This window comes from Thamnophis sirtalis, unplaced genomic scaffold, assembly GCF_051295495.1.
Source record: "Thamnophis sirtalis isolate CommonGarterSnake01/CBP01778 unplaced genomic scaffold, rThaSir2_p1.2 scaffold_2, whole genome shotgun sequence".
NCBI lineage: Eukaryota > Metazoa > Chordata > Lepidosauria > Squamata > Natricidae > Thamnophis > Thamnophis sirtalis.
The window spans coordinates 12,549,567-12,573,738 of NW_028261382.1; the positions used below are offsets into that span (position 1 = coordinate 12,549,567).

At 41.8% G+C, this 24,172-nt stretch overlaps 1 protein-coding gene across 3 annotated transcripts in view; it reads right to left on the reverse strand.

Annotated features, from left to right (window-relative positions):
- ABHD2 (abhydrolase domain containing 2, acylglycerol lipase) overlaps positions 1–19,666 on the reverse strand; it is a 42,017-nt gene extending 22,351 nt beyond the window's left edge. For 2 of the 3 annotated variants that reach the window (XM_087704295.1, XM_087704293.1), the window contains exons 1-3: positions 19,554–19,666; positions 12,104–12,183; positions 9,824–10,025 (exon numbers count right to left, since the gene is read on the reverse strand). In XM_087704295.1, the coding sequence (XP_087560421.1) occupies positions 9,824–10,017 (194 nt within the window). In that variant the 5' untranslated portion in view covers positions 10,018–10,025; positions 12,104–12,183; positions 19,554–19,666. Of the gene's footprint in view, positions 1–9,823; positions 10,026–12,103; positions 12,184–19,178; positions 19,256–19,553 lie in introns of those variants that run through there. The other variant, XM_087704294.1, reaches the window with a different exon arrangement.
- Positions 19,667–24,172: the final 4,506 nt, after the last annotated feature.

Genomic DNA, 24,172 nt, shown 5'->3' on the forward strand with positions numbered 1-24,172 from the left:
CCAACAATCTGGGTCCTCATTTTACCCACCTCAGAAGGATGGAACGCTGGGTCAACCTTGAGCCTGGTGAGATTTGAACTGCCGAACTACAGCTAGCAGTCAGCTAAAGTAGCCTGCAATACGGCACTCTTAATCACTGGGCCACTTCGGGTCTATACGTGCAAATCTGAGCTTTTGCTTTCAGACCCATATTTAATTTATAGTGCAAATACTTGTATTTTCAAAGAACGGCAGAAAGGAAAACCCCATACATAAAACATGCATAGAAAGTGGGGGGAAAATATGGGGAAAAATCAAAGTATAATATAACATTGTAATAATGAAGAGTTTCAATTCCCATATATGTTATCCATAAAACCAATGTAAATCAATCAATAAATATAGATATTTAATTCATTAGCAGGATGTCTTGGACACAAATGTTTACCTCTACAAAAACAACATAAATAAAGATAGATCTTTTATTAGCAGGCCAGCTTGGACACAAATGTTTACGCAAGTTAATGTACAATCTAGATAGTTCAGATAAATAGCAGAGGTCACTGTTAAGAGCCAAAGGGGCAACAGATGACAAACCTGATATATTGGGTATAATTTAGTGACCTCTGAAAAAACACTTCCCAAAGCAGCACCCTTTTAAGAGAGCAAACAACATATATATTAGACTTACCACTAAAGTAGCATAACGAGTGATAAAGCAGATGGCCTTTTATCTTAATTTTATGGCTTTAGACATACTAAAGGGGAAATGGTAAAGAAGAGGAAATAAAGAGGTTAAAAGTGAAAGGACATTGCTTTCAACAACGCCATAATCTTGCCAGAAAACCCCGGGCTAGCATTTCAAACAGGACAAGCACATTCTTTAGAGGCTGATCATCCAGAAAAAAATATATAACAGAATGGCCCTGCCGATCAAGCCAGGAGCCATTTTAATCCAATATTTTGTGGTCGTTAAGTCGAGGACCACCGGTAACGTTCTGTTAAATATTTAAACAGGGAACAGCTAGTCAGCACTGCTCAGGAACCCAAGTACAGCATGTAAAGTAATTAGCATCCTCATTATGGGGAGTAAAAGCTGAAATACTTGTTACAGAAAGGGCTTGAAACATTGTTATAGAAATGACTTGAAAAGCTGCTACAGAAATGGTTCGAAACACTGTTATAGAAATAGGAATCCAAAGGCTGAGGTTGTAACTTTTTGTTGTTGTTGTCTATTGTGTCAAATTATATATATATCACAAATAAAAAAAACATATATATATATACATATACACACACACACACATATAAATGAGACCTACCAAAAGAAAGGAAGAAAAGGGATTCTGATTATCTATCTATCTATCTATCTATCTATCTATCTATCTATCTATCTATCTATCTATCTATCTATCTATCTATCTATCTTATAATCAGAAGTCCCCTTTCTTCCTTTCTTTTGGTAGGTCTCATTTTTTTCAACTTTCTTTTGTTTCTATTTGTGTTTTATATTACGATAAACTTTAGCAAAATAGACAAAAGGAGAATAAAAGTGGAAACGGCTGGAATGGAGAAATGCTCGATCCTGAGGAGTGGAGGAGGGAGGAGGGAAAACAAACAAGAGTGGCATATATACAAAAAGGAATGAAAAGAGCCTTCAGAGGAGGCCCATAAATGGAAAGGAGGGGGAGGGGGATAAAGGCAGACACTTATTGAAGGAATTTGTGATGTCATGGAATCTCTGACAGTAATAAAGTAATAAAGCAGTGGGACACTAGATCAGTGTTTCTCAACCTTGGCAACTTGAAGATGTCCGGACTTCAACTCCCAGAATTCCCCAGCCAGCATTTGCTGGCTGGGGAATTCTGGGAGTTGAAGTCCAGACATCTTCAAGTTGCTAAGGTTGAGAAACACTGCACTAGATTGGGGTCCTATCCTATTTGTTTGCAGAGACATTCATGCATCTTTCACGTTCCATGCAGTGCTTTAAACTGACTAGCAGCGCATGCTTGAAGGGTTATCCACACAGTTATTAAATGCTCGTACTGGAAATTAAAGGGTTGAGGGGTTTTGGGTTTTTTTGCAGTTTGGCCACCCCCCTAAGTTCTTTCAGAAATGAAATGCATTAAAAGTGACAAACCAGAACGCATTTGAAATCTTTGTGATTAATAACACAGGAATGTGCGCTTTTAAAACTCTGATGAAAATATTCCAAAAGCCTTTTCTTATTTGTCAATGAAACACAAAGCTATCAAAGCTTCAGTGGCACAATTCTTACCTTCTCACCACAACCCACTGGAATGTTTCTTTAGGACCGCCTATAGCTTTTGATAAAGTAAAGGTTCTCCTGGCACATGCATGCTGGTCATTCCCAACTCTAGGGGGCAGTGCTCATCTCTGTTTCAAAGCCGAAGAGCCAGCGCTGTCCAAAGACGTCTCCGTGGTCATGTGGTTGACATGACTCAACGCCAAAGGTGCACGGAAAGCTGTTACCTTCCCACCAAAGGCGATTTCTATTTTTCTACTTGCATTTTTACATGCTTTCGAACTGTTTACTGTTTGCCGTATATACTCGAGTATAGGCCGACCCGAATATAAGCCGAGGCACCTAATTTTACCACAAAAAACTGGAAAAGTTATTGACTCGAGTATAAGCCTAGGGTGGGAAATGCAGCAGCTACCGGTAATGATGTCCCGTGCAGCCGCGGGAGCGATGTCCCACCTCCTATGACACACGGCACAGTGATTCCTATCATTGGATCACTGTACCAGAGGAGGTGGGACATCGCTATGTGGCTGCTTGCCATAACAAGGAGGAGGTGGGACATCGTTGCAGAGCGGCAGGAGGGGGAGGAAGGGGAATCGTAAGACAGCCCTGCATTACATTAGAACGTGAGGAGGGGGGATGGAGTGGTGCGCGCTGCGTGGTAAACTGACACAGAGGGAGGGGAAACTCACAGGGGCGCCGGGCCATTCACGAGCGTCACCCAGCGGCATGGCCCCGCTCCTTTTTCTCCTCCATTTCGGGCAAATTTTTCACTGACTCGAGTATAAGCTGAGGCGGCTTTTTTCAGCCCAAAAAGTGGGCTGAAAAACTCGGCTTATACTTGAGTATATACGGTATTAGGATTTGTATGCCGCCCGCTCTCGAGAGACTCAGGGCGGCTTACAGATAAAGGCAGGAAGGGGGAACATATAAAAATTAAAAACAGTTATTAAAATTTCACAACATTCATATAGCTTAGAATGGGGCTGGATAAATCAGCAGCCCCAGGTCTGCCGGAACAACCAGGTCTTAATCGCTTTGCGGAAGGCCGGAAGAGTGGTAAGGGTCCGGATCTCCACGGGGAGATCGTTCCATAGGGCCGTAGCAGCTACAGAGAAGACCCTCCCCCGGGGAGTCACCAGCCGACATTGACCGGCAGATGGACTCTGGAGGAGGCCTAGTCTGTGAGATCTTATAGGTTGGCAAGAGCTGGAGCTCACTCCATCACATGGTGCTAGGGATTCGAACTTAATTGTGATCGACAAGCTCAGCGTCTTAGCCACTGAGCCACCACATCTTTGTATAGCTTTTTATATAAAAAGCAATAATGTTATAATATCATTGTTGACTTGGGTATTGTAAAGTGTGGCATTACTTTACATTAACTCTATTTTTAGATGAGTGATGGTATTAGAAGTTCATCACTCTGTTCCTCTGGGCTCCATTTTATCCATCAACTTATTTAACACACACACACACACACATATATATATATAAGAGCTGAGAACAGGGCACAAGAGTTGTCCCTAAAATGCAAATTACACTCTGCTCAAGCTTTTATTTTCATTTAGCCCAAATGAGCCAACAAGTATTTGGAATCAGTCCTCCAGCACAGAACAAGGGTGAATGAGAATTAATTCACTAAAGAATGTTCCTGCCATTTGGCTTGTATGCCCAGTTGGGAGTCCAGCTTGTTGTGAAGGACAGGCTGCACACTAGAACATCAAGTGCGAAAGTTAAATGGTGCCCTTGTTCCTGGATATGTAAATGTCCTCTATGACAAAATACTTTTTAATCGGTTGATATGCTGACAGTGAGCCCCACCTAGAAAAGGAAGAGCTGGGTTACGGTTATCATGCGGTGTAATCTCTCTGTTGGATTACTGCAATGGATTGGAGATAAAAATACTTTTGTTGGAGACTGGGAAGGATTTTGAGTTACTTCAAAACAGATGCACTGGCTTTCAGCCTGTTTCCTATTCAAAGTGCTAGGTTGAATTTAAATGAAATTCCCGCCATATATCTTTGCTGATCAAGTTGCTTCTCTGCTAGGTGCCATGATTATAGAATATTCTTCCAAGGAGACATACAGTAGTAAGAGAGACTTTTACTTCAAAGCACCTGAGGGCAGGAAAAGAAGCAATGGATGGATAATAATCAAGGAGAGAAGCAACTGAGAACTAAGAAGAAATTTCATGACAGAAGAATTAATCGGTGGAAAAACTTGCCTCCAGAAGTTGTGAATGTTCCAACACTGGATGTTTTTTAAAATGATGTTGGACAACCTTTGTCTGAAATGTTATAGTGTTTTCTCCCTGAGGAGGGGGTTTGACAAGAAGACCTCCAAGGTCCCTTATTCTATTCTATTCTATTCTAATCCTACTCTACTCAACAAGCTGTAATTTGTTAGTTTATCACACTAAGATTTATACCATGGTTTACAAACCACAATGAATGGGTCCATATAGTACTACTAAGTCAAAATTAAATAATTTGCATCATGGCTTAATTCAATGTATAAGCTGGCTCCTATGTTAAAACTTTCATATAAAAGTATGGGTGTCCATCACTGGAGGCTTTTAAGAAGAGATTGGACAGCCACTTGTCCAGAATAATATAGGGTCCACTGCTTGTGCATGGGGTTGGAGTAGAAGACCTCCAAGGTCCCTACCAACTCTGTTCTGTTCTGTGCAGCCTAGTGTGTAATATGTATTCTTGTCCAAATCACTAAAGGCTAAAAAAAACATATTTGTTAAATATAAACTCTGCCTTGTTACATTTAATCTCTGCATAGTATCCATTCAATGTGGATATCTAAAACCTACCATTTGGAATAGAACACAATAAGCCACTTTTGCTACGGAGATTTAACTGAATTTATTCAGTTTTAGCACTGTCCAACTTCCAAGTGACTCTGGGTGGTGCACTTTAACGCTTAAGGGAACAGAAAATACTGTAAAATAATCATAAAAAGAATTTTTTTAAAAACAAGAACAATGGCAACTCTGGCTAAAACATGGCCACAAGTAACCTTACCAGAGTCCCAACCATCCTAGGATGTGTGAATGATGTGTGTTTGTGTTTTTATTTTTATAGTTATAATGTACACTGAGAAGGGTATTTAATTTCGTTGTTCAATGTGCAATGACAATAAACTAAACTAATTTACCGTGTTTTCCCGAAATTAAGACAGGGTCTGATTTTCTTTTGCTCCCCAAAATAAGCACTTGGCCTTATTTTCGGGGAGGTCTTATTATTTTTGAGGTGTAGGAGGTGGCGAGCGTAGTCACCTCATGGCTGCTGCTGTGTTGCAATATTTTCAGGGGAGTGTTTATTTTAGCACATGCGCTCAAAAGTCTGATTGGGCTTATTATCCGGGGAGGTCTTATTTTAATGGAAACAGGGTAAACTAACCTAAAGCCTGGGAGAACAGACAAGTCTTCAGGATTTCTGAAATATCATCAAGGAGCATTAATATCTTGAGTGCTACATGGATATCAAGAACAAGAATCCACAAGGCTTCCAAAAAGTTGGTGGCCCATGCTTGGAACCCCTTTTTTGTCACATCTCTATAATTCATCTATTCTGCTAAAGTAGGGGGACACTACCTTCCCAATCGTGCTAAGAATATCCAGGCCTTTACCACATGCTGTTTGCAGTTCCATTACTTCACAACCCAGCATTAACTATTGTTGAACGATTTGGAGGTAACCCTGAACAAATAGCCAGATTAATGTAATCACTGAGTTGGTGGAAAGCGAATTAAATCCCATCAACTGTGCCCCGAGAATGCTATTTTTCATGGGCCTATTTGAAAAACTCGACTGCTTCACAAGCTGATTTGATTAGAAACGAAAAGTGCAATTTGACCTACATGTGTTGTTATCCATTTGTTCGGAGATCAAGCTAGAAGAAATATGCAAAATCTCTTAAGCTTCAGTAAGATCCTTGGAATTCCCAGATGAAACACGGCAATTAAAATTCCACGCATTCTGCACCCAGTTTAATGGCAGCAATTTTCCCCCCTGTTCCACACTTTGCATCAGCTGTCATTTCTGAAGCTATCTAAGTGCAGGTTAGAATATGAAAAAGAATATTTGTTAAAGCCTTAGGTTTTTAAGTACAAACCCATTACAACGGATCCAGCTAACTGAAAGAATTATACAACATATTGGAGGGGTGTTTTTTTTTTGCTAGTTCGCAAGGAAAAGATTTAGCTAAATGGAAATCCAGTGGAGGGGACAGAAACTTAATTAAGTACTTGTATAATGCAGATATCGTTCAGGAAAAAAATTGGTTCCTTCAAAAAAAAAATTATGAGCAGATGATCTTCCAGAACTATGGATGAGTAAATGTAACACAATATTATGCCTTTACTTGTGGGTTGGGGTAGGAAATTTGTGCTCAATGTTCTGAAAGGACAGAATATTCTTAAAGGCCGACTTTCACTCCTGGTGTCATAAGAACCATTTGTTCCTGAGGTTATAGAAATAGAGAACTTAAAATGTATTGGTTCATTTCAGGAGAAAAGGGAACCATACCAGGAAGTACAGTAATTTTAGTTCTCATGTATAATATACAGATAGTTCTTGACTTACAACAGTTCATTTAGTGACCATTTGAAGTTACAACGGCACTGAAAAATGTGACTTCTGTTTTTCAGTTATGAAGCGATCAAAATTCAGACACTTGTCAACTGGTTCATGTTTATGGCCGTTGCTGTGTCCCAAGGTTATGTGACGAATGCTTTACTTAACAATAGAAATGTTGGGCTCAATTGTGGCCATTAAGTTGAGGACTACTTGTACTACTAGAGGTAAACAAATTGTCACGAATTCTGCAGTTAATACAAACATAATGCAACGAATTAAGTTAACAACAACAACAATAATAATAATAAAAACTGCAGATATTTTTCTATGTGTAAAATGTATCTGTTCCCCGCGCCCTCAAAAAATGTTGAAGCTGATGAGGTATGGTGTTCTTTGGGGTACCTGCAGGCATGCACACAAAAGAGGGATAAGAAAGCACCCAGTAGCTAGGAAAGAGCCATTAAATCAACATTTTAAAAAGATAACATATAAAGGTGGAATAGTCAGGAAAGGGAAGAGATAAGGCAAGTTCTGATATAGCACAAAAACTTGTAGAAGTATAAAGTTGTAGGTTCCCCTCACACATATGTGCTAGCTGTTCCTGACTCTAGGGGGTGGTGCTCATCTCTGTTTCAAAGCCAAAGAGCCAGCGCTGTCCGAAGACGTCTCCGTGGTCATGTGGCTGGCATGACTAAACGCCGAAGAATGCACGGAACCCTGTTACCTTCCCACCAAAAGTGGTCCCCATTTTTCTACTTGCATTTTTTACATGCTTTCAAACTGCTGGGTTGGCAGAAGCCGGGACAAGTAATGGGAGCTCACTCCGTTACGCGGCGCTAGGGATTCATAACCGCTGACCTTTCTGTTTGACAAGCTCAGCGCCTCCCTGAACTATGGTGGTTTAGTGTTCCTTGAATTCAGAAACAGCAGCCAACAAGTTAGCATAAAATCCCAGTTTGCAAATCAGCATCAGCCCACAGCACCAACATCCAGCCATTAAACCTGCTTTCCTTTTACTTCTTAAACACAGATGGGAAAGGGGAATGGGGTTGTTTTCATATCTGCATATGGTTATACATCAAACTCAGAAGCTTGGAGGGAACGTTCCTTCACAAAGCACCCAGATTACCGTGGGCAAAGGCGGTAATCAGACTGCATTCTGCTGGCACACAATACCAATGAAAAGCTTCTTGATGTGAGTAGTAAAACTAGATAATCCAATTACTAAACTTTCTCAGAGGAAAGAGAGCACAAGGCAGGCAGGCAGTCATTGCCCAGCAATAGGAAAGAGCAGATTTTTTTTACAAGCTGGCTACGTATTCACGGGGCTTTTGTTACTTGGAGCTAAAATGTAGATCCACATTCTCTTGCCAGGCAAAATTTAAGTGGAGTGAATTTTAAAATGTGTGAAGAGGGCTGCATCTGTTTTGCTGAGCCTTAAATCTAAAACTGCGATAAATGGGAGATTGTCAGAAAAAAAAGCACCAACAGTTCCCCCTCCCTCTTCCAAAGGGACACAGGGGAATCACTGTTCAGGATATGAAAACATAAAATAGAAAGCAAAGGATATTTACACAAAATGCTGTTAACGGTTGCATCTGAAAAATCCTGGAACTTTCTGAAATAATTGGCGAGTTTTGGTTTTTAATTAATTACCCCTTTTTTCTTAAAACTGCCGTAACAACATGCATAGCATAAGCATCTTTGAGTGATTTCCGAAGTAAAGCACAGCAAAATACTTCAAATATACACTATAAGTGAACATTATCATAAGGGGAAGACTAAAATAAGCCCTTGGAAGATGTTACAGAACCCATTATAAAAACCAAAATCAAACAATAATAATAATAATAATTTGCAGCCATAACCTATATCACACCTATCTCCTTCCCCAAATAGTTCAAGGGCAAAATTGGAGATTGACAGATGTTACTGATGTATTTTTACAGCCATTCAGGAACACAGGAGGGTTGAATGCAAAAGAAAAGCAAGGCTTGGAAACCAACTACATTAGGAGTCTGAGATTGCACAAGATTTCCTGAGGCCGATGGGCACCACTCCTTCAACTATCCAAAACAAAACAAATTAGTCTGTAATTAGACTAGCCAATTTAGTCTCTACCTGAATTTCAACTTCAGGTCTAAAAAGGTCTCTCAGAAGTGCTTTCCCCCTCCCTCCCACCCCCAAAGAAGTAGTTTCGCAGCTTCTCCGATTCAACCACACCTTGGATCCTGGCTGAATTGATGGTTTCAGATGTATAGAGGCAGACTTGCTCTCCTTTCAGGATATAGAGATTTTTGTAAAGTAGGGACTTTTAATTAAGCAAAGCAAATTTCATTTACTGTAGGAAGAGGTTCAAAAGGCAAGGCTTTTAGGATGTAAAGAGTGTGATCAAGTTGCTTCCAATTTTGTACACAGCTTCCTAATAAGGTAAAGGTTCCCCTCGCACACATGTGCTAGTTGTTCACAACTCTAGGGGGCGGTGTTTATTTCCATATCAAAGCCGAAGAGCCAGCACTGTCCGAAGACGTTGCCGTGGTCATGTGGCCGGCATGACTCAACGCCGAAGGTGCACGGAACCATGTTACCTTCCCACCAAAGGTGGTCCCTATTTTTCTACTTGCATTTTTTACGTGCTTTCAAACTGCTAGGTTGGCAGAAGCTGGGACAAGTAACGGGAGCTCACTCCATTATGCGGCATCAGGGATTTGAAGCGCTGAACTGCTGACCTTTCTGATCGACAGGCTCTTAGCCACTGAGCCAACACGTCCCTCTACTTTTGTACATTACTGTCGTAAAGGAGGCACTTTTAATTAAGCAAAGCAAATTTCATTTACTGTAGGAAGAAGTTATGAAGGCAAGTCTTCTGGGATGTAGAGAAAGAGTCTAACCTGATGAAGTTGCTTCCAATTTTGTACACAGCTTCCTGTTATCTTAACATTCAATCAAAATAGCCAAATAATTCCACATATTGGTGGACTACTCACTCTTTAGTTAGGAGAGGGCACGATTTTATTAGGAAGCGGGCTAAAGGTGTGTCTTGGTAGATGAGCTCAGGAGGAGCAGTTGGGCTCTTCAGATTCAGGCAACGGACTATAATGTAAAGAACAGCAGCGACAGCAGCCAATTTAACCCCATCAAACACTGCCGGCAGCTCAGGGGTTTCTATTAAGGAACTCATCTTGCTATCTGAAAAAGAAAGGGGAGAAAAAGTTTGGAAAACAAATATTAACCTGTCAAGTTAAAAAAAAAGCTTTCAAATCTAAGACGGCTCAAGGAAATTTCATACGGAACAGATCATCCAGTTCAGCATCAGAAGCCTGCCTACATAACTTAAAAAAATATTTGGATCTGATAACAAAGCAAGAAACTAGGACTGTGAGTTCTAATTCCACCTTATGTGTGAAAGCTGGCCGGGTGACTTTGGGCCAATCACCAGGAGACAGTGAGTTCTAGTTCTGCCTTAAGCATGAAAGCTATACTAGAGAGACTTTGAATCCCTAGTACAGGTCTCCTGCCTGAGCCGGGGGTTGGACTAAATGGCCTCCAAGGTCCCTTCCAACTCTGTCACTGTTTCCCATCACTTTCTCTCTAAGTCCAGCCCTACTCCACAGGGCTTTTATTATGAGGAAAATAGGAAGAGGAAGGAGAATCAGGTATGTTCTCCACCTTGAGTTATTTAGTTAAAAATAATAATAAAGTGGAATAAAAATAAATGAATACTTTTTACTGCCACATTTTCAAAGGACAAAGTTTGTTTAATCTGACGGTACTACCCAAAATTCCACATTTCATTATGGATTAAGAGTGTGCAAGGTTTTTTATTTAAAAAAAATATATTACTCTGCTTGAAAAATCATTATAGGCTTCCTTAATGTATTTCAGTCACTTATCTGTGTACCAAGAAAAGAAACCTTATCTCAAAGACAAAATCAATTAATTGTGGTAAGATAAGCCCGGTTGAGAAGTTTAATGGGATCTGTGAAGATGACCTTGAAGGAACATGGGAAAGAGATGCTGCCTAGGAAACAATCAGACAAGAGAGGGTGGAGCCCCCAGTGGCTTATGGGTTAGACCAACGTAGGAAGGACCTGCCCTAACCGATTAAGCAGTTGAAAGAGCTGGCAGGAAATTTACAGCGTCAGACTCACAATAAAAGAGTATTAGTTCATCATTGTTACTTCCTCTCTGGTTTAGCTGGGAGTGTTGATATCAATTTTACAAGCTTGAAAGTACAAACTTCCCATCACAGATTTTTAACTGCTGGATCCAATAGGGTGAGGCTTCCCTAAGTTTCTTTCTCTGACTCTTCCCCTCATTCTCCAAAGTCATCTACACATTCCATTACAAAAAGGTGCTAAATAAAATATAGCTGATCACTTGTAAAAGGTAGGAAATGGATCTATTCTGAGCAAATGTATTGCATCATCTTCCTTTTCTCTACTGGAGGTATTAATCACGCAGGCGGTGACTATGCACTGTACAGTACAATCCACATTTTTATCAATGTTCTTCAGTTTTTTTGATACAATATCTAACTACACCTATTTGATAGCATTGTAGGTTGTCTGTTTTGTTTTATGACTAATAAAGTAAGCTATGTCTCATTTCAAAACTTGATAAGTCCCCCCCCCCAAAAAAAAAACTTACAGAAAAGTTGTATCCAGCGGGGGTGGGGGGGATGGAAGAAAGCAGTGGTGGATTAAATTTTTTTACTACCGGTTCTGTGAGCGTGGCTTGGTGGGCGTGGCATGGCTTGGTGGGCGTGGCAGCAGAAGGATACTGCAAAATTCCCACTCCCTCACTACCCAACTAACCTGCTTTCTAGCTCCGTTCTCCTGTGCAGGGCAACAGAAGAAGACCCAGCCGATCAGCTGGGACTCGGGAGGCAGAGAATAGATGGGGGAGGAGCCAGCCAGAGGTGGCATTTGCCAGTTCTCCAAACTATTCCAAATTTCCGCTACCGGTTTGCCAGAACCAGTCAGAACTGGTTGAATACCACCTCTGGAAGAAAGGATATTTCCCAAGGATATCAAGTCTGTCTTTAAATGTGCGATCTGAAATACATTCTCCAATTTTGTACTCCTACTTGATATCGTATTCCTGCCTAAATTTTAACCAGAAGACTATAAGCAAGTGGATGAAAGAAACACAGAAAGAACATTCCATTACTTCCTGATTTGCCTGGGTTGGTCTCTTTAGCAGGAACAATAGCTAGTTAATAAAATACTGTAGGAAACAATGCATTCCAAGCATACAAAACCCACCTGCGTAGTATGACACTTATTCTTAAAAACAGGAAACTCCAGGCTGTCTAAGCAAGTATGAAGTCCAATTCAAAGTTAGCCTATAAAACAAAATCAGATTGTATATCACTCTATTGGCAGCAGTAATACACACAAGAAACAAGTCACAACAAACCATAGGGTATCCTACTTAAAACAAAAGCTATCTGCTATTCTATTTTTGGCCCATTCCATACAAATCTGTTCGATAGGAGCCACTTCAACTGCATCTTCATCATTACTTATCCAGTGAGGGAAACATTGTGCATAAAATTTGTCTTTATATTACAAATCAATTGTATGATCGTTTGCACAAAAATGAAAACAAAAGTACATTCTCTTAGATAGGTGTTGATGATCATAGTTTCATTTATCTCCAAACCACTTGGAGATAGGCTGGAGGTAGCTAGCTAGATCAACAGACAGGTCTCTCTCTCTCTCTGTGTGTGTGTGTGTGTGTGTGTTGTATGAAGAACCTAGTAATAATCAACAATACTGTTTTCATAATGATCCTGAAAACATATTTGTACTAATGGGATAAACTCATAAATTGCTATTACTGATAATAAGCAAGGCAATCATATATAAAAAGCTTATCTCAATGAACTAGGAAGCCATACAAAGTGAATTCTTTCTGTAATATGCTTCCATTATTTTATAATCATTATGGGTTTTTCTTTTTTTGAAATCCGAGGTGATGGGGAGAAGAAAAACAAGCACTGTTCACAAATTATTCAGATAATTTGCCCAACTGCTATTTTTTAAAGATTACGGTTTTCATCTTGAGCAATGATCCTTTCTGGGTATTGCAAATGACCCGAACAAAACATAAACAGGAAGGAAAGTCTAAAAGACAAGTTTAAAACAGAAATCCCTTCAGTAAATGTTAGGATTCTCTATAGTAGTCCTTCTACTGTCTTTTCCAAAGTGCTGTTTTACCAATGCAACTGTACAGTGATATCCACAGCATAAAATGTGTGAATCTTTTACTCCTTATGTTGGTGATAACGTATTTTTCTGTTATTAGGAAATGTAATGAACAAAAATAAAAAGCAATAGTGATACAATAAAATGTAACAGCAATAAAATAAACTAGTTTTTTTTAAACAAAGGAATAAAAAGAGCCATATAACATTAATGTACAAGTGGCTCATTTCTCAGACTATATGGGCTAACATCAACTATATTACCTAAAGCAGTAATATAGATGCATTCATGACCAAAGCATATTTTATAGCAGCAGCCATCACAACAAGCTGCCACATCAAATGAAAACATGTGTTTTGTGCCATGATGACATACTATAATGATACTTGACAGAGATATGCAACTTCCACATAATTTCCGTGATGACATCAACATGAACATATCACCATCTCCTCGTGTACACCCTGAACGCTCATACAGGTGGTTCTCGACTTACAACAGTTCATTTAGTAACTATTTAGTAACGGAGCTTGGGAACCCATTTTTGCTGACCGAGCACTCGGGCCATCACAGGTGCCCCTGACACAAGTGATGTCGAGGTGGTCACACCCTCCCTTACCACCGCCACCACCCCGAGTTCAAACACAACTCTGATGCGACCCTCAATTAAATCGATTTTGACGGTCCTCTTTTAGAGACAGGCTCAAGCCCGTTTTTACAACACTATTTTCAGGTTTATGGAACAGTTCTGAAAGGAAGTAAATTCATTTGCAAAATATTCATTCCTAACATTGTTATATAGCAATGATAGCAAGTTCTTCTTTTTTTGTTCTACTTTACATCACAGGAAGTTCAAATGCATTGTGTGCATGTTTTACATGTGTGTGTGTGTGCGTGCGTGTGTGTATATATAGTTAATGTACATGTGTACAGTAAATGTACAACTTAAATACAGTAAATTAGTCATAAAGTAAAACAGAAAATCTATAAAGCTTTTTAAAATTAACATGCCAATTTCTTCCCTCGAAAGAAAGTATTAACATGCAATCTATACTTTCAAAAGTAGAATTAAAAAAAATATATATTTCTGGACCTAGCTTTCTTAGTGCAAAGGAGAGACTTTGTTCTATTACTCACCATGACAAAAGCCAACCAAAAACCTTTTACAAATCTGTTGTCTCAATAAAAAACCCATAGAGGTGTTAAAATTTATACCATATTCTTAAACTGTCTGAAGAGCAATAAAAGGGAATGTTTTCTGTCATTTCAGACCTGGGCCAAATTCCCCTATCTCATATAAATATAACAAACTTCCAATAAAATCCGAGAAATGTTTTTAAAACAGCATTGTTAGAGAGGCATCAAAGATTTGTTATATGACCAAAGCAAGAAAAAGAGATTTAAAGCCATGCCTTTTCAACAAAACTGGGTATCCTACACAAGTAATTTGTCGAAAGAAAATACACGTTGTTTTAAGTTTAAGTTTTATTTTATTTATATGCTGCCCTATTCCCTAAAAGGGACTCAGGGCGGCGAACAACTTAAACGGGAAGGGGAAACATACAAGTACAAAATAACATATTAAAATGACCAACAACCACACCTGTCGAGAGGGGAGGGGAGCTCATCAACCCCAGGCCTGCCGACACAGCCAGGTTTTAATGGCTTTTCGGAAAGCAGGGAAAGAGGTGAGGGTCCGAATCTCCGCGGGGAGTTCGTTCCAAAGGGCCGGAGCTGCCACAGAGAAGGCCCTCCCCCGGGTAATAGCCAGATGGCATTGGCTGGTGGATGGAACCCAGAGGAGGCCGACCCTGTGCGATCTAATGGGTCTTTGGGAGGTAATTGGCAGCAGGCGGTCTCTCAAGTACTCAGGTCCAATACCATGAAGGGCTTTATAAGTAATAACTAGCACCTAAGTGCAAGAAAAGAATAAATGAATTGAAATTGCAGGTGGTTCACCAGAAAGTGTCAGAAAACAATGCCTACAGCTGAAAAACAGAATAGACAATATCAAGAAATGGGGATATCAAGAAATATCAGGGAAATATTGCAATAGTTTGTGTTAAAAGCAATTTGGAAGGTTCCGAAAAGTAAAATACTTGGCATCAAATTATTTCCTGACTTTCCCACAGCCCCTATCTTGGCATCTTAATTATTATTAAATGCAAGATAATGTGAGAATGTTGCAATTAAAAAGGTAAAGGTTCCGAAGACGTCTCCGTGGCTTTGTGGCCGGCATGACTAAATGGCAAAGACACACGGAACGCTGTTACTTTCCCACCAAAGGTGGTTCCTATTTTTCTACTTGCATTTTTATATGCTTTCGAACTGCTACGTTGGCAGAAGCTGGGACAAGTAACGGGAGCTCACTCAGTTACGTAGCGCTAGGGATTCGAACTGTCAAACTGCCGCCCTTTCTGGTCGACAAGCTCAGCGTCTTAGCCACCAAGCCACCGCGTCCCAATGTTATGATGATTGTTAGGTTAAAAAAAACAAACACTGCCTACTATTTGTTTTAAAAGCCAGGAATCATAAATGCAACTCTGTGTCAATTGAAGAGGTAAAAACATGCTCTTGAACTGTAGTTCATTTTTCTATTCTGACAGCGATTCCAAGACATCATGATTCCAGGAACCATTATCGAGAAGAAATCAGGATTTATATCATGACATAAAACCAAGCTGTACAGCAGCAGTGATGTTCAATGTTAAGATGCCACAGGAATTCACTTACCCAATCCAATAGAACTATTAGATTGCTAACACAATTAACTGCAGAGGAGAACCAAAGACTTTTTCTGTACCTGCAGGCAAGATGTATCTAGTCTAGGCCTCCTTGCACATTAATTGGACTAACACACTTTAGAAGCGTGATTGTGTAATCCCCCCCCTGGCAAACTACTTAACGTGACATTAAATAAGCCAAATAAATAGCGAAGACCCATAAAAAGCTATTAAAGATTAGACTGCAACACAGCTCAGCTACATGAGATGGGAGTGATGTAAAAATCAAAAGATAAATAACTATTAAAGTGTTAAATATGGTTGAAAAGGGAATAACTGTCAAAGAATTCCTAAAGCAAAAAACTTGGGTGAAGCCACTTTTCAACTTTGGGACGATGGCCAAAACAACAGGGTGTAGACGCATTATTCTCTCCCCCGCCTTAACTCAAGAAATAATAGGAACCATTAACAAACACAGATTTGGAAGTCTTTCAAAGGACATCAAACTCCATTTTGCTAAGGCAGATAACTTACTACTGCAGATTATTTGAAGTTGCAACATTATTGTATTTTTATCCTATCTATTTATCTATCTAGGCAATGTACATACTTAAGAAATTAAAAGACGCTTGCTCCTGGGGAGGAAAGCTATGGCAAACCTAGACAGCATACTAAAAAGCAGAGATATCCCCCTACCAACAAAAGTGCGTATAGTCAAGGCTATGGTTTTCCCAGTTGCAATGTACGGCTGTGAAAGTTGGACCATAAGGAAGGCTGAGCGCCAAAGAATGGAGGCCTTTGAGCTCTGGTGCTGGAAAAGATTCCTGTACGTTCCTTGGACTGCAAGGCGATCCAATCGGTCAGTCCTAGAGGAGATCAACTCTGACTGCTGTTTAGAAGGCCAGATCCTGAAGATGAAACTCAAATACTTTGGCCACCTAATGAGAAGGAAGGACTCAATGGAGAAGAGCCTAATGCTGGGAACGATGGAGGGCAAAAGAAGAAGGGGATGACAGAGAAAGAGGTGGCTGGATGGAGTCACTGAAGCAGTAGGTGTGAGCTTAAATGGACTCCAGAGGATGGTAGAGGACAGGAAGGCCTGGAGTTGTCCATGGGGCCGCGATGTGTCAGACAAGACTTCACAACTAACAACAACAACACATACTTAATTGCCCTTCCTGGTGCCTCTTATTTTCCCTACAACAACACTGTGAGGTGGGTTGGGCTGAGAGAGAGTGTCTGGTCCCAAAGTTACCCAGCCAGCTTTCATGCCTAAGGCGGGACTACCATTCAGACTCTTGGTTTCTAGGCCAGCAGCTTAATCACTATGCCAAACTGGCTCCAACATCTTCACAAGGGCACGCTTCCAGCTTCCATTTAAAAAACTACTGTATCCCAAAAAATAAATCCCCACCATTTTTACAAACTATACAATTTGCCTACCTAGCATCTAATTAAAGTTGCCTTTTTAATTTTAGTGCAACTATGAAGTACCATCCAGAACTGACAACTCCCTTCTTCTAACTACTCTATAAAATAGGTACTTAATTGTAAAACTTTCTACAGTAGTTTTGAACTTTTCTTTTATTGTCTCTTCTTTGTATAGTGGAAAGACCAGAAAAGGGGGAGGGGGCAGGATAAGGGTAATGCCATCTTTAAAACCATGCCAGGAAGTGAGTGAGTCTCAGCACATCAACCTCTCAAAGCAAGCTACCAATATCCTAATAGGAGCAGTTTTAGAAAGTGACAAACAAGAGGAAAAGGAGGCGAAAAAGAGTGCAATGAGAAAAAACTGCCCTGGAAGAGGAAAAAGTGGGAAGTGAAAAATAAATATGACCTTTCATAATGGATAGTGGAGCCTCTGGAAATTGTTCATGTATGGGATTAAAGTGAGAATCTAAAATCAATTAAACCTCAAAGAAACTTGGAACTCCCATAAGAAAGGACATTCAGGAAGAGAGAAAGGAGGAGGAAGAGTGGAAAGTACCCTTGAAATCAAATCACTGTACAATAACTTGTATTAGATGAAAGAGGAAACTGGAAGAGGAAACCCTCTTTTGTCAACACTGAATTCCTGGGCTGTTAAAAAAAAAGCAAGCTAAGAAGGAGCAATTTCCTTTCCACCTTGGCGCAGCATACAATAAAGCTAATATTTTTAAAGTGCCTCCATTATATAGATATATTTCTATATTCCCCCCCCCCCATCTTTCTTTGCCTCTTTCTGCAGGAATTTAATCACACATATCTTCAAGATGCCTCTTATTCTCTCTTCCATATCTCCCAATTAAGGTAGGAGAAACAAGGAAGGGGGTAGTGGAGGTATCACCTTCATATCCTGGCTCAGGAATTTTGTCAAGGAAGTAGACTATGTTTGCAAACCAGATCCCGGATTAGAAGGGTCTTCAGTTGTTCCAGGACCAGGAGAGTTCTTTGCATACCCTTCCTTAAAGCCTCTTTGAAAACCTGAAATTTCATCTCCTTCTGCTGTCCCAAGCAATCGACCAACCATTTTTCCCCGTTAATATTTTGTGAACTATTGATCCTTTGAGCAGGTTGACTCTCAAGTGCACTGAGATTCTCAACACAAGTACTACTTTTGAATATTATCAAATGCCACTCAGTTCTTTTTGACTGCCAGCAACCCTGTCGTCCCACCCCCTAATTATATCAGTTATAACATTCAAAATGTTTTTATTTATTTTGGTTTATCAAGCATGTATGAGAAAACAAGTATAAGTGTGATAATATAATATATAAGAATATAATAACTTGCTATTTGGAAAATTTAAATTTATCAGACTTGAACATTCTGATTCTACAAAAAATCACCCTACTTGGAAGAGCTTATATCCTCCGACGTTACCTTAACAGTTCCTAGGTCCTTGGTGAGGACTCGAGCTGTTGAGCTACCAACCAGCCCCAAAGGCTGTGAATCTCACCAAAGATTAACCAAATAATATTAATAGCAATAGCAATAGCAATAGCAATAATAATAATAATAATAATAATAATAATAATACTTAATCTCACCAAAGATTAACCAAATAATAATAATAATAATAATAATAATAATAATAATAATGAATAAATGAATAAAGTATATAATAATAAGCATAAGTATAGAAGTATAAGCAGGTATACTTATTCTTGTTGGAACAATCTTTAAAAAAAACCCCACATTATGTCTTCCTTGGACCCATTTAGAAAAAACCCCTAATGAAAATGCCCTTGAAATAAAATAGGAACTGGGGAGGGGGGTTGGGAGGCCAGTGAGGAGAGGGAGAAAAAAAGCCAGGTCTCCCCACCACCACCAATAAAGTGAGTGAAGGGACCAAGCCCCCCTCCCCAATTCCATTTCGCAATTGCCCTTCACGGGTCAGTTACATTCGCTCTCTGCCCCAACCTACCTCACAGGGTTGTCGTGAAGGTAAAATCAGCCCCTCCCTCCCTCCCACGGAAGGTGCCTCAAGCTCTCCGAGAAAGCGACGTCCTGCCCGACCAAAAACAGGATGCGAGTGGCAGAGAGAGAAAACTACGGGCAGTGGCGATGTCAAGGCAAGGCGTCCCAACGGGCTGGCTGAGGCATGATGGGAGTTGTAGTCCAGCCTGTCTAGAGGACTCCAGAGGAAAAAAAGGGGGGGAGGATAATGCAGCCGCATCCACTGGGGTCGAAAAGGAGGGGGGGACAAAGGCGGCTTGAGGATGTGGGGGCGCCTCCGGATCTCGAGCCGGTGGACGGATGGGCCCCTACCCTACCTCACGGCTCCGATTTTGTGCCTCACCTGTGCAGTCCCGACGCCGGCGCTCCCGCCTATTCCCGGCCGGATAACGGCTCCCATCGAGACGCCCCCCCCTCCTTAGGCATGACCTTTCACACACCTTGCGCCGCCGCCGGCTCCTCCCATTCGCGGGCCGCCGCCTTAGTCACTCCATTGGCGGCGGCGCCTGCCACTCGCCGTCACCAAGCGACACGGGATTGGCTCCCGGATGCCGGGTGCGACGAATATTTAAAAAAACTATCGGGTGGAGAAGGAAGAGGCGGGGAAAGAAAGCGGACTTTCCAAGCCGCGAGGGAAGTACCGCTTGCCACGCCGCCACGCCCAGCCGTGAGCAGAGGCGGCGAGCTATTGGGTCCTTGTGACGCAATTGGTCGACGGCGGGGAGGGGAAGGGGGAGGCGGAGTCCGAGGAGGAGAATGGGGCGGGGCTACGTCACGTGTAGCGGAGACAGCGCCTCACCTCCCCGCTTCAGGCTGCCATTTTGAATTCACCCTCTCTGGGTGAAGCAACAATGGTGAGGGGTGTGTTAGAAGCTCTCTCGCCCAATTGTTTAGAATTCGATCAAAATCCAGATTATTCCAAAAAAAACCAAAACACCGTTGGATTATTTGGGAAGATAGCAGATTTAATGAGACTATTTGCTAATTGTTCCATTTGCTTCTTTTTCAATTTTTTTAAAAACACTAATACAAACTACATTTACAACTGAATACAAAAAAAAGACAAAAGGAAAACGGGAAAAACCACATACTACATAGTGCAGTGTTTCTCAACCTTGGCAACTTGAAGATGTCCGGACTTCAAGTCCCAGAATTCCCCAGCCAGCAAATGCTGGCTGGGGAATTCTGGGAGTTGAAGTCCAGACATCTTCAAGTTGCCAAGGTTGAGAAACACTGACATAGTGCACTCCTACCCCCTGGAGATCCTTTTCCTTTCTTAAATTTGTTAGATATACAATATATTCCGAAATATATCCCCTCCAATACAACATATATTCTTGAGTAGATTTATTATCCCCTTTGCTTTCCATCAACACTAGCTGCTCCACTTGGTGCCATTCCGATGCATCCTTGCATGAAATAACCTGGGAGAAAAGCAAGGTTTTACACTTAGGCAGGAAAAAAAAAATCAAAGGGAGAAGGACAGATTAGGCGAAACCTGGCTCAAAAACAGGAACTCTTGAGAGGGATCTTGAACAGTGGTGGGTTCCAGCCAGTTCGCCCCAGTATGGGTATATCGGTGCCTGCTGCTCCCAGCAGGCATCGTTCCGGTACGGTGCTTCGGAGAGCCCACGCGCCCACCCGTCTCCTCTATTTGAGCAGACCAGGGCATTTGCACACGCAGCATACGGCACCTGAGCGACACTCCGCCGAGCAGCTGGGGCGTCGCGCATGCATGTGGTGGATGCTCAGCACCGCCACAGCATACCAGTTGCAACGGGATCCGGAGCCCACCATTGATCTTGACGTCCTAGTAGCTGATCAGTTAAATATGAGCCAGTTGTGTGCAGCAGCAGCCAAAAAAAATCTAATACAATCCTTGGTTGTATAAACAGGTGATGAAAGAAATGTCCCTCTGGGTTCAGCTCCAAGTGGGGAAAAAGACACTGGAGACATGGAGGCTGCTTGGAAAGATGGTTTATTGTTGGACAGGACCACATGGCTTGAGCCCTGAACAGAAAAGGTGATCACATGCTTCAGTGTTGGTGGAGAAGAAGAGAAGGGCTGAGGGAAGGGCTTGCTAGGCTTTTTATAACCTATTCAGTCCCACCTCTCTGTTTCCTGTTCCTGTGTAAGAAATGTATTCTGATTGGTTGTCAGACTCCCATAGCGCCATGCAGGGACAACTCTCTAGGCTGCGTTTTGAATCCAAGTTTGGTTGAGTTCTCAGATGCAATGTGGTCAGTTGGGGCCAATATTATCATGCTTTAATCCCATCCGCTTGGAGCTGAAGTGGAGAACCCTTTATTATGTAAAGTGGACTATCTTGGCCTTCTTAATGGCCCTTTGACAAAGTGGGGATGGGCAGGAAGCTACAGGCAGCTATTCTGTCTTTTAAAACAGCTTTCTTTCTTTTCACATCCAGAGAAATATTCTGCCTTTTCAATATTTCCTAGGATATTTCATTTTTCTGGGAGAGGGCTGGATGATAACGTCCCACACAGGCATAGAATCAAAATCATGCAAAGTATTAGTACCGCTTTATAAAGCCTTAGTGAGGCTACACTGGGAATGCGGCATCCAATTTTAATCACCATGTTACAAAAATGATGTTGAGACTTTAGAAAAAATGCAAAGAAGAGCAACTCGGATGATTAAAGGCCTGAAGACTAAAACATATGAAGAACAGTTGCAAGATCTGGGTATGGCCAGTCTAGAGAAAAGAATGACTAGGGGAGACAAGATAGCAGGATAGCAGTCTTTGAGGGGCAGCCACAAAGACGAGGGAGTGAAATTATTTTCTAAAGCACCAGAAGGCAGGACAGGAAATGATGAAACTACGGTAATCAAGGAGAGAAGCAACTTGAAACTAAGGAGAAACTTCCTAACAGAATAATCAACCAGTCGTCCAGCTTGCCTTCAGAAGTTGTGGGTGCTCCATCACTGGAGGCTTTTAAGAAGAGACTTGACAGCCAGTTGTCTGGATTGGTATAGGGCAGCGATGGCGAACCTATTTTGGCTCGCGTGCCATAAGTGGGGGGAGCGCAGGGAGGTTGTGCGTGGGCCTGCCGCACCCATAATACGACACACGACCCCCCCCGGTGCACACGCACATATGACAGGCGCTCTCCATTTTTTTGCATGCTTTTTTCGCCCTCACCAGGCTCCAGAGGGAACCTAGGGAGGGTGAAAAGAGCCCCCTGCTCCCCCTCCCCCGGAGGCCCTCCAGAGGCTTCAGGGACCTTCAGGAGGCTTCCCTGAAGCCTCCGGAGGACTAAAAAAGACTAAAAAAGTGACTTCCAGTTTCCTTGTAGGGTCCTTTTTTGCCCTCCGGAGGCTTCAGGGAAGCCTCCTGAAGGTCCCTGAAGCCTCCGGAGGCTTAAACCCTCGAACTCTACGAGCAAACCAAAAGTCCGTTCCTGAACTTCCAGTTTGCCCATAGGGCTGTTTTTTTGCGCTCTGGAGGCTTCAGGGAAGCTCCTGAAGCCTCCAGGTGGCCTCTGGTGGGGAGGCTCTTTTTACCCTCCCCAGGCTCCTATAAAGCCTCTGGAGCCTGGGGAGGGCGGAAAATGGCTTCAAAAAGGCTGAACTCAGCTGGCCAGTGCGTACATGCTCGCTGACCAGCTGACATGGCAATGCCTCACATGCCCTGACAAATGGCTCCACATGGCACCTGCGGCATGCGTGTCATAGGTTCGCCATCCCGGGTATAGGGTCTCCTGCTTGAGCAGAGGGTTGGACTAGAAGACCTCCAAGATCCCTTCCAGCTCTATTCTGATTGCTTAAGACTTTCGTGACCCGTCAAAACCACGGTCCACTAAAGCGCGCCCGATTAAAGTGCGTACCTGACGTCATCAGCAGCGTGACAAATACGACTGCGGAGAAAAAAGGCTGCTTTAAAAAGCGCTTTTAAAGCAAGCCGATTCACATAAAGGTAAGGGTTAGGTTTAGGGTTAGGGTTAGGTTAAGGGTTAGGGTTAGGTTTAGGGTTACGTTAAACGTTAGGGTTAGGTTTAGGGTTAGGTTAAGGGTTAGCGTTAGGTTTAGCGTTAGGTTAAGGGTTAGGTATAGGGTTAGGTTTAGGGTTAGGTTTGGGGGGGTTAGGTTTAGATTTACGTGTTAATTTTAAGTTTACCGCTCACAGCGTGCTGTTTTCGTCGCGCTGTGATGACATCACGTACACGCTTTCGTCGAGCGCACTTTAGTCTACCGCGGTTTTGTGGTGGAACCTAAGACTTTAGGCAGCTCACCAAGTTTGACTGGCTGGGTACCTGCGGATGCTAAGATGCCCACTGAGTTGAATGTAGCCTATGTGTGTCCTGGTGATTTTCAAATTTGGCCTCATTAAGATCACTCCTAGTTGAAGTTACTGGGATTCAGTAGCTTGGATGCAGTTGGAGTGGCACATTGCAATGACTTTGTGGCTCTCTGCCTAATTTTTAAAAAAATTGACTGATGAAGTTACTTGGAGGAGTAACAAAAAATCTCAGATTAACAAACTTTGGTCCAGTTGCCATGATTTGAATCTTTTTTTTAAATACTTCAAATCTCAGCTTTGCTGATTGGGGAATTCTGGGAGTTGGTCCATTCCTCTTAAAGTGGCCAAGGTTAAAAAAAAACTGTAGAGGTAGTTTTCAACCATCCATTTAGTGACTTTTCAGAGTTCCAACAGCACTGAAAAAGCGACTTATGATTGTTTTTCAGACTTCCATTGCGTCATCTCCATGGTCATATGATCAAAATCCAGACGCTTGGCAACTGACTCATATTTATGTGACCTCATGTGTTCCAGGGTCAGGAGATCCACTTTTGTGACCGTCCGACAAGCAAAGTCAATGGGGGAGCCCGATTCACGTAACCCTGTGACTCACTTAACAGCTGCAGTGATTCATTTAACAACTGTGGCGAGAATGGTTGTAAAATGGGGGCAGAATTGACTTAACAACTGTCTCACTTAGCAAC